Consider the following 15,747-nt stretch of genomic DNA (forward strand, 5'->3'; position numbering starts at 1 on the left):
GACTCTCATCCACTGCGCCACCAGGGAAGCCCTAAAGACCCTTTTAAGTGATCAGTAGGTCAAAACTACTTTTATAATAATACTGAGACATCAGTTGCATTTTTCACTGTTTTCATATTTGCCCTGATGGTGCAATGGGATGGTGCCCTGATCTTGCATTGCAAGAACAATGATCAGTAAGAGTAATCGTTGCATTCTTCAACCCTGAGCACTAGCAGAGAGAGAGAAAGAGGGCAAGAGGGAAAAGAGAGAGTTGGGGAGGAAGAGGGAGGGAGGGAAGAAGAGGAAGAGAAGGGAAGGGGAGGAGGGAGGAGAGAAGAAGGAAGGAAGGAAGGAAGGAAGAATGGAAGGAGAAGGAAGGAAGGAAGGAACGGAGGGAGGGAGGGAGGGAAGGAAGGCTAGTTTTACTTGAGAATGTCCTTGACAAACCCGTAAAAATTATTACTTTCATTAAATCTTGACTCGAGTACATGTCTTATATTTTGCATGAGGAAATCGGGTGGTACATACAAAGCACTCCTGCTGTGCACTGAAGTTGAACGGTGGTCTCAGGAATGCACATGGAACACCAGTTTTACTTGAAAGAGTAACTGGTAGACAAACTATGATTATCCAGACTTGGGTATTTCACAGACATTTCTCAAAAATGAACAAAGTGGGCCTTTCATTTCAAGTGAAACAACCGATAGTCTATTTTGCCAATGATAAAATTCAAGCTTTCAAATGAAAATGAGAAGTTTGGAAAATGCATATCTGCCAGCATGAGCTCGACAGCTTTCCGATATGTAAAGGCTTTTCTCATGAGATAGGTGGCGATATGAGTTTTTTGATATCGTGTAATGAGATGTATCAACAAAGAGCTGCATCACTCCATGAACTAGTGTTTTCCGAATGAACAATGCAAGCCACAATGGGACAAAATCTTGCATGAGATCTAGTCAAAATACTCAACGGACCAATGAAGTTTAGTGCACCAGGTGCTGGAGGAGGTCACGGGGAGGATAACTGTGAGCTGGACCAAGGCAATTTCACAGGCTTTCCCCGCCCCCCAGTACCTTCTATCCACTGTTCCCACAGCAGGAGTCACTCCAAGCCTTGAGAGAGTAATGTTACTGAGACCATCTGAACTGTACATGTGACTGAATGCTATTAAGGCCTCTATATAAACTCATCATCTTGCAGGAGGGCACAGAGATCCACTCATCTTACCCAAGACAAGCCTCATATGCAAGTTCCCTTGCTTATTAAAACTGCCACCTACCAATCTGTAGTGGCCTGCCTCTTTCTTGGGTCTCACCTTGCCCTCCGTGTGCTGACTGTACATGCATGCCCAGCTGAAGGATCAATGTTCCTATCCAGTCTTAACCAGCTCAGCTTGAACTAGATGCAGCTGACTCCACATGGAGTCCTTCTAAATTTAGCATAAGTGTTCCTTATACAAGAAAGTCTTCCAAGATCCTCCAGGTCTGAGTCAGATGGCCCCCTTTGTGACCCTAAGCTACTCTCTGCCTGTATCCATTAGAAGTTATCCTGCGGCTGGTGGTTTATTTCCCCGTCTCCCCCACTAGATTATACTCTCTCTGTGAAGGGCCAATTTCGAATTTCACCCAGGGTACTTCCCAGGTGGCAAACCAGCACCAGGGTAGGAAAAGTTCATTGATATGGCTTCCTGTTTCACACTGCAACTGTTACCAAACCAGGTGCATCTTGTCCGACCCATGGCAAGCCAAAAGGCTGAGACACAGAGGTTTGCAGCACAGTGAGGGTTTATTTGCAAGGCAGCCAAGTGAGGAGATGGGAGAACAAATCTCAAGTCCACATCCCTGAAGGCAAGGGGCTGGGGCTATTTATGGGATAATGAATAAAGAAGCAGGGTGGTCTGAAGCATGGGGAGTGTGGAGAGCATGGGGAAATGTGATTGGAAAAAGGTGTGGTAATCGTTGTTCTGCACAAGCATAAAGAAGCTACAGGCCTCTGCACCTTCCAAAGGTCACCCAGGACACTTGCCCAGTTGAAGGATCAGTGGTCCTATCCAGTCTCAACCAGCTCAGCTCAGACTGGACACAGCAGACTCTAAGTTTCTAGAAAACAACTCACTGGGGCAAACATCTTATGGTTTAGGCTATGTGCAGCTTGGAGGGCATGCAAATCTTAAAAAGACTTTGATGAGTGAAGGCAGGTGAAATGGATTTAACCCACAGTTTCACAACTAGTCTTTTAAAAACACCACTTGTTGAATCTTGGTGCAGTATCAGAGGAATAGCCACAAGTATGTTCTATTTTTCCAGCTATAAATCTCTGCAATGACAGAGTAATTCATATAATTTCACCAAAACTACGTATCTACAGTGATTGACTGCAGAAGCAGATAAGAGAATCCAAGTGTTTATTTTTTAAGCCAGATATTAAAAAGTTTGGCAAAAATGTAAAACAATGTCATTTTCTCGTGAATTCTTTTATTTTGGGAAATAGTTATTTTTCATAAAATGTATTATGTTAACATGTAATAGTTTTATTGTTATTTTAAGATTAATTAACACATAAATATTGAAAAATTTATCCATTTCAATTTCTTCCATGGTAAACATTGATAGAAACAATTCACATATACAAAAGTTCTTTGGGATCTTCAATATTTTTTTCCAGCTCTATAGAGGGCGTAGTTGACAGTTAAAATATGTACATATTTAAAATGGACAAATTAAGTTTTGATATACATATACATTGTGAAATGATAACCGCAACCAAGCTCATTAACATATTCATCACCTCATAATATTTACTTTTCCTGTGTGTGTGGTAAGAACACTTAAGATCTATTCTCTTAGCAAATTTCAAGCATATGAGACAGTATTATTAACTATAAGCACCATGAGGTACATTAGATCTCCAGAACTTAGTCATGTTCTAACTGAAAGTTTGTACCATTTGACCAACATCACCCCATATTCCCCACACCCCAGCTCCTTGTAACCACCATTCTACTCTCTGTACAATAAGTTGACTTTTTAAGGTTTCACATGTAAGTGAGATCATACAGTATTTGTCTTTATCTGGCTCATTTTACTTAGCATAATGTCTTTTAGATTCATCTACGTCACTGCAAAGGGCAGAATTTCCTTCTTTTTATGGCTGAATAATATTCCATCATATATATAATCACATTTTTTTATATTCATTCATCCGAGGGATCCTGAGACCAAAGAGTTTGAGAAGCTCTCCCTTAATCTTATTTCCAGCTCAGAATGTGGTGTCCAGAAAAATTACACTTAGGCAGGATATTTCCTAGGAAGTTTAAGGCAGAAGTTCTCAAACTGTTTTGTGTCAGGAACCCTTTACACTCTTAAAAAGTTAATGCGGGGCAGGAGTTGGCTCTTTGTTTCTTGAAATTTGACATTGTTGCCTGCTCTGGAAAAATATAGCTCCTGCTTTATCCTGTACCTCATGCCAGGATGTTAATTTGTCTGGTTCTGAGCACAAAAGCAAAGAAGGGTGCATTTTCCTCTCCAGCGCTCTGAGACAAAGCACAGATTCCTGTCTCACATGAAGGGAACTCTCCTGCCTCCCAAACAAGGGTCTGTTCCAAACACTTACTCACATTTCAGTGAGTCAGAAGGAAACAGACAGATATTCATCTCCCTGAAACCTGGCTGACTTCCTGCAAGAAGTCTGTGAGGAGAGCCACGATTGGGTGTCAGGGTTAGTGAGCGGCCACCTACAAATTCTCAGGTGTTATATGGAGTCTTAGTCAGCAGGTGAGTACCATCGACAGCACAGAAAAAAAATGCCTTCAGGTGTTTGTCAGGATTAGTAAGTAGTAAGTGACAGATAAGAAAACAGGAAACAACCAGGGGCCATAGATTTTGGTTTCAAATGTATTGAGTTTATAGTCATGATTTATAAGCAGTAGCATCTGTTGAATACCAATTTAATACTTTAACAATTTGAGACTCCAGCCCTAGCTATGGTAAAGGGGAGCATTTGATTTTTACCAGTTAAGTCCTTCCCATCTTGAACCACTTTGCTTCCTAGTGGCAGTATGCCAGTATGCCAGTATCCCATCCTCCTGATAGTACCTGCTCCATAAAGATTTGGAATGGTGATAATAATAATGATTAGATCAGCAAATCCTTAAGTTTAGTTTATTAAAACTTTTGATTACTTCATAAAAGTAGTCACTGGAAGGATTCTGGTTTCAACAATGTGCTGGGAATTTGTGGGTGAACTTTCGGAGGAAAAATCAGATTTAGAGAAAAGTGAATATTCTATTTCTTAGGTTGGGAAGTAAAAATCTCAGAAGTGGTTATGGAATGTTCTCTTTCCAGATCTGAGCCTGAAATAATGGAAGAAAATGCTCACGATGTAATGTAGACAAACAGAAAGAATCACGAGTTCATACGGGGGTTCTCACTCTTCTGTGTGTCTTGAAGTAAATCGCTTAAAGTTGGCAATCAAATCAGCTCCTTATTTGGAGAGGAAGGTATGAGGATTTATAACACACACACACACACACACACACACACACACACACACACACGGCGCGCTCTTGCAGCAGCTCTTGCTTAAACATCACTTCGGGATAATCATAACTTGTGGGCAGATCATCTTTCCTGTCGAGTTAGTTTCTAACCTGGTCATTGTGCGCTTATTTTTGTCCGTTTTTCCACCCACTTGGGAAAGGCAGAGAAGGCATGCACCGCGCAGCCCCTGAGAACTGTGGCTGAGGCTCACGGCTCCCCCCAGCCCTCCCACCCCTGCCAGGAGCCGGGAGCCGGAAGGCCTGCACGACGGCCGGGGCCGCTCGGGGACCCCGGGTCCCCCGCGGGCCAGCGTCAGGCTGTCAGGGGTGTGGTAGTAGACCGGCGAGCTTTCGCCCGCCTGCTGCGCCCGGCAGGAAAAGCCTCCAGGGGCGAGGTTCCCACCCCCACCACTTCCTGGATCCCTGAGCTGGGAGGGTGTGCGGGGGTGGAGGTGAGGTCTGCGGGGGTGTGGAGGAGCCCAGGTGCAGCTCTCCGGGCGGCGGGGCGGGGCTGGGGCGGGGCCGGGGCAGGTCGGGTGTTTGCTGAGGCGAAGGGGCGGGCCTTGGCGCCCCGGGAGCTGCCCGGCAACTTTTTCCTGCTCACACCCGGGCGCGGGAGAGAAGACCTCGGTACGGCTCCTGTGGAGTCTCCGGGTCCTTGGGTCCCCGTGCAAACCCAGAGCAGCCCCACTGCCCGGGGCGGCGGGCTCAGGATGCGGCCAGGACGGACAGGCGGCACACTGCTGCGGCTGGTGTTAGTGCTCAATCAAGGTAAGCGACGGGTTTGCTCCGCATGAGTTGCAGGAGGAACTTGCGTGGGTCCCGGGGGCGAAAGCTAGGAGTTCTGCGCCAGCGAGGCACAGGTGGCGCGCGTCTCTGCTCTGATTCCACGTGGACCCAGGCGCCTAGCCATCCCAGCAGGATGGAGAGAGACTCCCCATTCACGCTCTCCCTCGCCTGGTGTCCCCATAAGGCACGGCTCACCCTGTCTGTAAAGCACGTTTCAAAGTCAGCTAGATACGCGCTTCGCTCTTAGGCACACACGCACGCGCACACATGCATGGGGGAGTAAAGATTAGTGGAGCGCCTGGAGATCCAGAATCCTGCTGCCGGGCTCAGACAGGTGCCCTGCCAGACCCGGACCCGGAGGTTCTGTGCGTCCCGGGAATCCGGTCCTGGGAGACAGCCTGCCACTCAGGGCGATGCCTGGTGGCTTTGCAGGAGCCTGGGAGCCCAATATGCTTATTTTTCAACCCCAGGGTGTGAATAATGTCCCTATTTCTTCAGGACGCAGCACGGATGTTTCTTCCCTTAGGGGACGTAGGAAAACCAAGCGCCTCTTCAATATTTGGCAGAGGGGAATTCTTCACGCCCTTCTGCCTTCTTCTTACTGTTGTAACGCCGTCTGTTTGACGGATATAAACTTAGGCCAGGAAAAGTTCTATTCCGCTTTCTGAATCGTAGGCGCCGCAACGAGAGATTTACCCGCAGCTGCAGCTCCAACGGCAGGGCGTTGAGAGCCGGGCCCACCCGTTGCGTGACTCCTTTTGCACGAAGTGGGGAAATGAGGCTGGGGGTACCCAGCTGCGGCGCAACCACAGTCCATCAAGAGTACTTTCCCCAGGGGACTTCCCTGGCGGTCCAGTGGAGGGAGCGCGGGTTCGATCCCTAGTCGAGGAGCTAAGATCACGCGTGCTGCCAGGTGCGGTCAAAAAAAAAAAAAAAAAAAAAGGCTACTTTCTCCAGACCATTTTCCAGAGCCTCGTGTGTGCTTACTTCAAGAACTTTAGTTTACTTTTGGGGTTAGGTGGGGTGGGGGGAGTCGCATTTGTATATAATAGTTTTAATAGCTATCAAAGCAAAACAAACAAAAAAGTGGTCTCTGATTTTCAAGTGTTTTTACCAAGAGGAGAAATCTTTCTTAGACTGCCCTCCTTTGAGGCATTTAACCAGTTGTTATCATGAAAGAATTCTAATGCAGAAGACCCTGTAGCATTTTCTCCAGGTTAGAGAAAGAGAAATAACACGACCCCAGCGGAGAATAGGCATCGTTAGTTTTCCTGTCTAACCCTGGGTCTGGTGCTTCACAGATATTCTCTCCTGGGACCCCAAGAGTGTTTTGAGGGGCCATCAACCCTAACTTAGGGGTTTCAGAGAAAGTTGGATTCACCTTGAGAATCAGTTCCTGGACACCACCACCTTCCCAAGAGCTAATGGACATTTCAATGCAAGCCTTTCATCACTCTTTAATTACCCATTATTAACAGAAGCTATGGAAATATAACATCATTTTCTTATCTTTGAAGTGTTGAGGCTTGTTCTTTAAACAGCAGCGAGAAATACTTCAGAGGAATGTAGTGCCGCAAGGCATGAAGTCAGGTCCAGAGACTTTACCTGGAGTTGGTTAACAAGCGCAACTGGCTGCAAGCCAGCAGAGGTGATTTAAAATGACATCTGTCCAAATAGTTTGTATATTTCCTCCTTCCTCCTGCTCCAGATATTTACATACTCAAGGAACAGGTTTTCTCTTAATTCGGGGTAATCATAATAAAACTTTGTCATTTGTTATCTGAACCCAAGTTCCCAGGGAAGCAGCATCATTTTTTGATACCATGAATATCCAAGATTAAAATGAATAATTGAAAGCTCTAGGTTTGTGACAGCTGCAGTTTTTTATGGCATGACCCTATCTGTATAAAATTTTGAGTACTCATCATTACTAAACAGACACACATGTAGTTGCTTATAAGTTATATCCATATATATTTGTGTAATATAAATACCAAAAATTAAAATGTAAAAGGCGCATATGTGTATGCGTTTCTTCATCTAGCACACACCAACCACTGTAGAAACTTAAAACCATCAAATCTCACTTTAACACGTAGATTCAAATTCGCTTTCTATAAACATTCTCACAGGTATTTAAGAAAAAGCAGTGCTCATGGTTTGGTTTCATATTTATCACTTTTCATTGATCATTCCTTGGTTTAAGTGCTTGCAATCATTGAAATGGTAACCGGCAGGTTGAGGATGGAAAAGAAAGACCATAAGAGGCCTGGATAATCCATAAACTGAGTAATAGGTCTATAGGGAAAAGGGAAATGTGATTTTAAAATGCACGACGTCACTTACAACTGTCTAGTGTGTTGCTTGGCTAAGGATAATCCTTGCCTAGCCTCATCTCTTGTTATCTCTGGTACCCTGCCAGGATCACCCCCTATTTTCAGATCCCTAATTTCCCCTCAGTTGGTAAATATTCTAATTTCCCTCTTAGTAAGCAGGTCCTCCTTTAGTGTGTAATCTGGCAGCTGTTTCCTCTTGAAGCACCCTCCACCCCTGGCTTCTGTTCTCCATGTTTGTCTCCTATTTTCCTGGCTGTTCTTTCGTAGTCTCCTTCCCAGGCTCAGCTGTTTGGCCCAGTGCTTGTTGGTGTTTGCAGAGTTCCATGCTGGATCCTCCTCTTCATTTTACCAGTTCCCTCTGGGCCTGCTCCCCGCTCAAGTCAGCATCTCCAGCCAGACTCCTCTCCTGAGTTCCAGATCAGTGTTTCCATCTGTTAGCAAATATCTCCACCTAGATGCCCTATATGCATGTCCAACTCCACATGTCCCCAACTGAAGTAGATATCCGTCCTCTGAAATTTTTTCCTGCATTGTCTATTATTGTTTAATGGCAGCATTATCCTGCAAACATGGAAACCAGGGATCTCTTCCCTTGTCTGCAACCTCACAAACTGTCTCTAAGTTCTGTCTGCTCTCCCCAACTCATGTATGTGCCTTCTGCTACTGCCCAGTTCAGGCCCTCGCTTTTTTGTGTCTGGACTCCCACTGTCTTTAAGCTGGTTCTCCTGTGTTTGTCTCTTATCTCTCCACTCCATTCTCTGCTTTGTCACCAATGGTATCTTTCTAAACACTTATCTGTATCCAATCACTCCTTTGCATCAAACGTTTGGTGGCTTCCCATCTCACATGGTGCACAGTCCAAATTTTGTGACACGTCAGAAAAAGTCCTTCGCCATCTGGCCGCAGCCTGCCTGTTCAGCTTCTTCTCTACCACACTCCCCCGTGCACACTTACACACAAGCACACACACTGCACATATGCACACTCACAATACACACACCCCAGAGCCATGTACATGCACCTATACACACCCTTCTGTGTTCTGACTGCACCTGATCATCCCATATTTGGTGTTAGAATATTTTCCAGACTATTTTCTTGGCCTTCACTGCCTTGATGCTTTTTCCCTTTTTTGTTCTCATCCCTTTGCAACTCACCATTGTCCTATGTTAAAAGAAACAACCCCAAGTAAAACTATAAAGTAGGGAAGTTTTTATAACAAAAAGGGAAGTTTGAAGTAATCTCTCATTTCTGGGACCCAGCCTCAACCACCTTAGACCACCAGCTGATATGGTAACTCCCCTCCCCCATGGCTCTCCAGCTACACCGGCCCAACCTCGACTAAGCTTTTCTTTCCTACATACTGGTTCACAAGCCACTGTTTTGATTCACATTCATAGATTGGCGCTCTGGATTCAGTATTTAAAAACAATTACTCATACTTCTGTTGTGCAGCCAGGTTTGGAAGTAATTGCTTAAATATTAGCACTGCACCTTCTCTTTCCTAGCAAATTAAAATTCCAGAATTGCCTGTACCACCTTGTTTTGTGATGACCACCAAGTCAGGTGTATTTCACCACCAAGAGTCAGAGAATGCGTCAGTTCAAGTGACTTCCTTCTAAAGTATGTGATGACTGCTCCTTTCTTAGTGTGCTGAAAGCCATGGGAGTATAAAAAGGGAAAAGCCTGTTAATGCAAAGAGATGAGCTGCTAATGGTGGAATTTTAGACATTCAGCAAAATAAAGGCCATTCAGTCTGTGTGTTGAAAATAAAGAGTTTCAGGAAGAATAGGAAAGATATTTGGGACCGAAAGTGTCATCTTGACATCATGTAAATGTTACCACTAAAGCCACTATCAGCCCTGCTTAACTCGGGACATTACAGAAAGATCGAGCACAGCATAAGAGAAAGAACTATGGAAAACTGTTACTCCAGTCAACAAGTCAAAGATGTGGAGGGTGTGTGTATGCGTGTGTGCTTTTGTATCTTATGGTAACTAATGATTTACCTGGAGGAACACACAGAATAATGACTCTTAAAGAGAAGAATCTTGATACCACAAATCCCGAGACAACAATAGGTCCTCTGTGAAGGTGACCCCTATGATTCTCCCTTCTGATGATACATAGGTGCTTTGTTGCTCTGGATTCAGTGAATTCCAGAAAACTAGTTTTTGATCATATCTTTATGCAACACTTGCTTTATGTAAGGCAACGTGCTGGATCCAGTGTAGAACCACTGGAAACTTGAAATGTGGTCCAGAGAGGTTGCAGTCCATTTGGAAACAAGTCCACACATGAGGGAAAGACATTGTCTCAGTCCCTGGGGGTTGCCTAACCAATTTCATACCCTACCATCCTCCTTTCTGACAGAAGCCCAAGTACTGGGTTAACCCCTCCTCTGCTCCTCTGCACAGCTCGGAGATCCAGGGAATGTTGAAGGGTAATTGGACTGAGCCAGTGCTGGTGGTCCCAGATCTCTCGCCAGTGTCTGATTTAGACATGGGTATATAATGGAATTTTGACCAATGAGATATGGAGTGAGATCCGCTCAGGGACTTTGGGGAAAGAATTTTTCATTCCTAAGGGAGATGCTAGTTAATAAACATACTGTCAGGTCTATATGGAGCAGCTATAGCCATCTTGCAACCATGATGTCAGGAGTAGCTTGGAGATAAAGCCAGGACACTGGCCTAGTGGAAAGAGAGGAAGAAGAGGGTCCTTGATATTGTCTTTTATTGATAGTTACTGAAATTTCAAGCCATCATACATCTTGGTGTCTTGAAAAATTTCCGTGTAATTTAAAGCTTGTTATGTTGTTGTGTTGTCTATGCCTATAACATAAAGATGTAATGTAAGTTTCTATAACAGGTGTTATATGGTCTCATGCAGTTAATTGCTGAATGAATGATGCAGAACTAGATGTTGAGTTCAGAGGATGGAGAAATATCACTGTGACATGTTTAAGTATCAGGCCTCTAGAGAGGCCGTCCTGGGGGCAGGAAATAATTGTTACCATTCAGATCTACTGTGAAGGGCCTTAGAGATCAAAGTTCAGTTCTTTGTAAATGACTCTAAGTGGTAATATGGTAAGGTAATCACTAATAGGCCCCAAGTCTCCTAGTTCCTGGGGCCAGATGTTTTAAATACTTAAATAGGAAAGGAGAAGGCCATTATGCCCGGAACACATTACTCAAGGTATTCACAGAAAGTGAGAGAAAGTGAGTGAGTGCCCAACCGTGAAAGGCCTTGTAAACCCTGGAAAGGAGCATGGAGTTTATCTGGAGGACAGTGGGAAGGCTCTGAAGGTTGTTAAGGGACAGTGACATGCTCCGGTTGGCCCCTTGACAGATCACTCTGGCAGCAGGGGGGATGGTGAAGTGAATGGAAGCCAGACTGAAGGCACCAAGACCACCTAGGAAAGAACTGGGTCTAGGTTCGGTGTTAGAGATGGCGGTGGTTCAACTATACTCCAGTATTAAAAAAAAAAAAAAAAAGATGGCAGTGGTTAAAAACCCAGATAGTGGCAGTAGGGAAAGATAGCTGAGGACAGATGTGAAAGGAAGAATGGACAGGATTTGGTGATTGATTTACGAGGGTGGCAGGGAGAGAGGGAGAAGGTTAAGACTGAGACCTGGGTTTCTGATGTAAACAACTCGGGGGGTGCCATTCACCAAGACAGGAGCGCTGAAGGACAGCAAGGCTAGAGGAAAAAGAGAGCAGGTCAGCTTGACAGGTTGAGTTTGAGACATCCACGTGAATACGTGTAGTTACTAGATGGTTATGTGTAGCGGTGTTAGGAACAGGAGTGAGAGCAATATGGGGGTAGAGATTTAGGAGTTGTGGGCGTCTGGAGAGGGATTGAAGACATGATGTTGATGACTCAGACGAAGAGAGACTAGAGGATGACTTTGGCTGCAACCTGAGGAGCTACCTTAGAAGGTCGGGTGAGGAAGCGGAGATGCCAAGGGAGAGAGAAGACGCAGCTGGAGGAGGAAAGAGGACAGCGCAGACTGGGGCACCGTGGAAGTGTTTCGAGAAGGAAGAGTCGGTCCACAGGATCAAAGTCTTCACAGAAGTCAGGCAGGTCTGCCCTCCTGGGTGAGGGCAGTCTCTGCTGAGGGGAAAAAACAGAACCAGAGTGGAGCCAGCTGAGTAGTCAATGGAAGGTGAGGGATGGGGACAGTGCCAGGAACTTTGGCAGGAAGGCAGGAGCTGGAGGGATGAGGTAGGAGGGGCCGCTTAAAAACAAACAAACAGCAAACATTGGAGAAACATGCATAAACATTATTGTGTTTTTTTTTTTTTACTTCTGTCACGGTACTGCACGGTACTTGTAAGTTTTGAAATTTACATTGAGGTGTCCGTATGTGGCAGGAGTCCATGACACGAGAGAAGCAAAGAGGAGAAAAGGGGCACGCGTGTCCATGGAAAGGATGCTGTCAGGGAGAAAGAAGAAGGAGGGGGGAAACTGGATGACCCACAAGAGCAGCAGCTCCAGACAGATTAGAAAGCACAGGTGATTACGTGAAGGAAGTCGAAGCAGGTTCTGGGCTATGAAATGGAGAGGATATTAATTGATGAGAGAAAGGTGAAGCTGACCAAGGCACACAGAGAGAAAACTCAAAATCTTTTCAGAAATCATAGTCCCATATAGCACAGAGAATTAGTGTTGTCTTTGAAAGGTTCTGGTCATAAAATATTAAAGCCTTTTATTCTGCATAACAGTGGGTTTTTTTCAAGGTGTTTTAAACATTTCTATTTAATATAAATTAGAAAAGAAATTAATGTCTACTCTTAATTTTGTTAAAGTTATAATTAGTTCAAGGTACTGTTCAAGTGTTTTATCCAGTCTATGCCTGCTGACTCTTGTACACGTAAATTACATTTACTAACCAGTATAAACTCGAACTGCATATTTTTGTAATGTTTTCAGGTCCATTGAATATTGGAACTGTTCATAATTTTCAAATGCATTTTTTCCTCCTTGGAGAGAATTGTCTGTTCTGTTGACCAAACAGTTCATAGAAACTGGGCAACTTTGTCAATGAAGATTCCTGCATTATTATTCCATGTTCTGAAAGGGTAACTGCAATTCTTCCTTTTATTAGTTTAAAGGGACTAGAGCAGTTTTTACTGCAGAAACCGTACATAACTCCTGATCATTGAAAGGCTTTCTGTATAAAAATGAGGTTAATGTTTAAATGAGCAAAGGGGAAAAGAAAGAGTGATGGACACTGTATTGTCAGTGTAAGAGATTATTTCATTGTGTTCTGAAGAGCGTGTACAAAGCTATTGTGCCCCTGCATGCCTTGGACATTGGCAGTTGTCATTCTCCTGATTCGTTCGAAGGTGGCCTTTGTTTGTCTTTGTGTAGGCCTCATCTCATTTCCATGGATACCATGTAGAAATGCAGACTGAATGCAAGCTGGCTCTTGGCCAGTTCAGTAAGATAACTCTATTCCAAATTGTTTACCAGTTTCCTTCAGGTCCTTTAACCAAATAACTTCTTGGATGCTTGTTAGAATATGGACAATGAACCTTCTGAATTGTATGACCTTTTTGTAACCATATTCTGAATACTAGCACATAAAATAGATATTTCAGAGAAATTGACTTAGTTTTCTGTGTACTTATTGTTTGGGGGGGTGGGGAGGGAGGACATAGCCTTGGTAATTGGGATACTTTTATGTGATCTTTATTTTCCTTTCAGTATAAAAATGTAATAGCCCAGATTAAGTCTTAATGCAAAGTGGAAAGATGGTTAAATAATTTATGTAAATGTCATAGTGTCATAGCTCTTTTCAGGCTGCTATAACAAAATACCACAGACTGGATGGCTTATAAACAACAGAAGTGTATTTCTCACAGTTCTGGAGGCTGGGGAGTCTAAGATCAAGGTGCCAGCGTGGTCGCATTGTGGTGAGAGCCCTCTTCCTGGTTCATAGCTGGTGCCTTTTTGCTATGTCCTCATATGGTGGAAGGGGCTAGGGGTCTCTCTGGAGCCTGTTTTATGAGGCACTAATCCAATTCATGAGGGCAAAGCCTAAGCACCTCCCAAAGGCTCCCACCTCCTAATACCATCATATTTGGGGGTTAGAATTTCACCATATGAAGTTTGACGGAACACAAACATTCAGACCATAGTATGTAGTAATTAAGAAGTCCCTTTTATTATTACAGTATTTAATTTTTGCCCCCAAGGAATCAGACTTTAACATATTAGTATCATTTTTTTTTTCTTGGCTATGGTTCCAGTGAAATATGACCTTAACCCTTTTAAACAGTATAGTCCCTTAGTCTCTTACCTTAATCTGTGTTCTCTCTTTTTAAAATACAATTTAGCCCCCAACCCGTATTCTATACATCCTTTAAGTAAGTCTCAATTTCACTGAGGCTTATGCACCCCAGGAAGCCTTCCCAACCACTAATCCTAGTTGTCCTCCTCACGTGGACCCTTTCATAGCAGTTGTCACATTCTACCTCAATGATATGTTTACTTGGCTCTAAATCCTATAGATCGCAAACTCTGAGAAGACGGGGGCCATGTCTTCTTCACTTGTGCCAAGTTGAGTTTTGTTGAATGAATGAAACATGTATGACAGCTATTGTAACACAGGTTAAAGGCACACTTTCTGAATGAATGCCAAGCGAAAAACCTCCTAGTTCTTTCCAACTCGTATATGCCAAAACGCTTCTATTTTCAGGTTTATCCAGATTTGCTAAAATATTCCTTGAGTTGATCAATTTTTTTTTTTTTTACTTCCTTGAGAGAGTTTGTTTGCTTTTGGAATATTTCTCCTTTGTCTTGAAATGTCTAACTAGGATAGCGCTATTGACAAGTAACAAGATGAATAAAAGTATTAGGACAGTGCAGACATCTTTTTTTCCCTAAAAAACCCTTTCTTGTTCCCCTCTTCTGTCCTCATAAAGCAGTACCATATTTTATCTTCAGCTTGACTCTCTCTCCCACTGAATACATTTTTAAGATCACCTTTCATCCTATTTATCATTGTATTCTCAGGACCTATCATATAGTAAGCACCCAGAAAATGGTTGGTAAAAAAATTTTAAAATAAAATTTTGATAATATGAGGTAAGTATGTTCATCAAAGTACTAAACTTGATTAATACTTTCAGTTTATAGCTTTTCTTTATAAAGCAGAATATTTCAATATCCTTATAGAAAATGACATATACTAACATTCTCGTTAACAGAAAAAATATTTATATTTCTTTCTTTTGATGTTCGTAAGTGTGAATGTAAATTTTCATAGATATACTTGCCATTTATATGAAAATGACTCATTTACTTTTTTCACTTGGTATCTTTTGTATATACTTTTCCCTGTGGCCCTCATATTTATAACTTTACATTAATACATCCTGCCATGTCATGGTTAACTATTGTCCCATTGTTGTATATTTAGGTTGTTTCCTGTGGGGTTTTTTTTCCCCCTACTGCAAGTAATATGGCTGTAAATATCATTGTACAAGAAGCTTTTTCTTTCTTTTTTCCTTTTGGACAATTTCCAAAAGCAACATTACTGGATCAAAGATTATCTGTATTTTTTAGCTCCTGTTGCATACTGTGGTCATCAGTAATGTGTGATTTTTACCAATTTTACCAACATTAGATTTTAATTTACTTTTTGTAGGTTTTTTTTTAACTTCTTATAGATTGATGAGTGTAACCTGGTGCTTCATATTTATTTTAATTCTCATGCTTTATATTCATCAGGGTGCATTTCTAAGTTACAATTTTAAAATGCCTATCTTTTGAAAAATATACGTAGAGTAGGATATTCTAGAATTTAGGCCTAGAAGAAACCTCAAGAGATCATCTAGTAAATGCCTCATTTTTACAGTAACCAGCTTTTGAAATGACTAAAGCCCAGGACTCTAACCTGCAGTCCATCATTTCAAGATAGCCTTCAGAATTTCCTCTGCAAATCTCTTTGACAAACTTCTCCTTGTCAGCTATTTCCCACAGATTGATCACAATCCATTTTCATTTGAGGAGTGGCAGTCCTCTGGTTAAGATTTCCATACTTCCGTGGGTCAGAACCTTTTAGGGGGAAAGAGAAGACATTCTGTTTGCCG

General features: G+C 43.0%; 1 protein-coding gene across 1 annotated transcript in view; it reads left to right on the top strand.

Annotated features, from left to right (window-relative positions):
- The first annotated feature begins 5,168 nt into the window (after positions 1–5,168).
- Positions 5,169–15,747, top strand: part of ITGA2 (integrin subunit alpha 2) — a 103,375-nt gene continuing 92,796 nt past the window's right edge. The window contains exon 1 of the mRNA XM_029216677.1: positions 5,169–5,290. Within this exon, the coding sequence (XP_029072510.1) occupies positions 5,233–5,290 (58 nt within the window). The 5' untranslated portion in view covers positions 5,169–5,232. The remainder of the gene's footprint in view (positions 5,291–15,747) is intronic.

This window comes from Monodon monoceros, unplaced genomic scaffold (assembly GCF_005190385.1).
Source record: "Monodon monoceros isolate NGI ecotype Baffin Bay Population unplaced genomic scaffold, NGI_Narwhal_1 Super_Scaffold_12, whole genome shotgun sequence".
NCBI lineage: Eukaryota > Metazoa > Chordata > Mammalia > Artiodactyla > Monodontidae > Monodon > Monodon monoceros.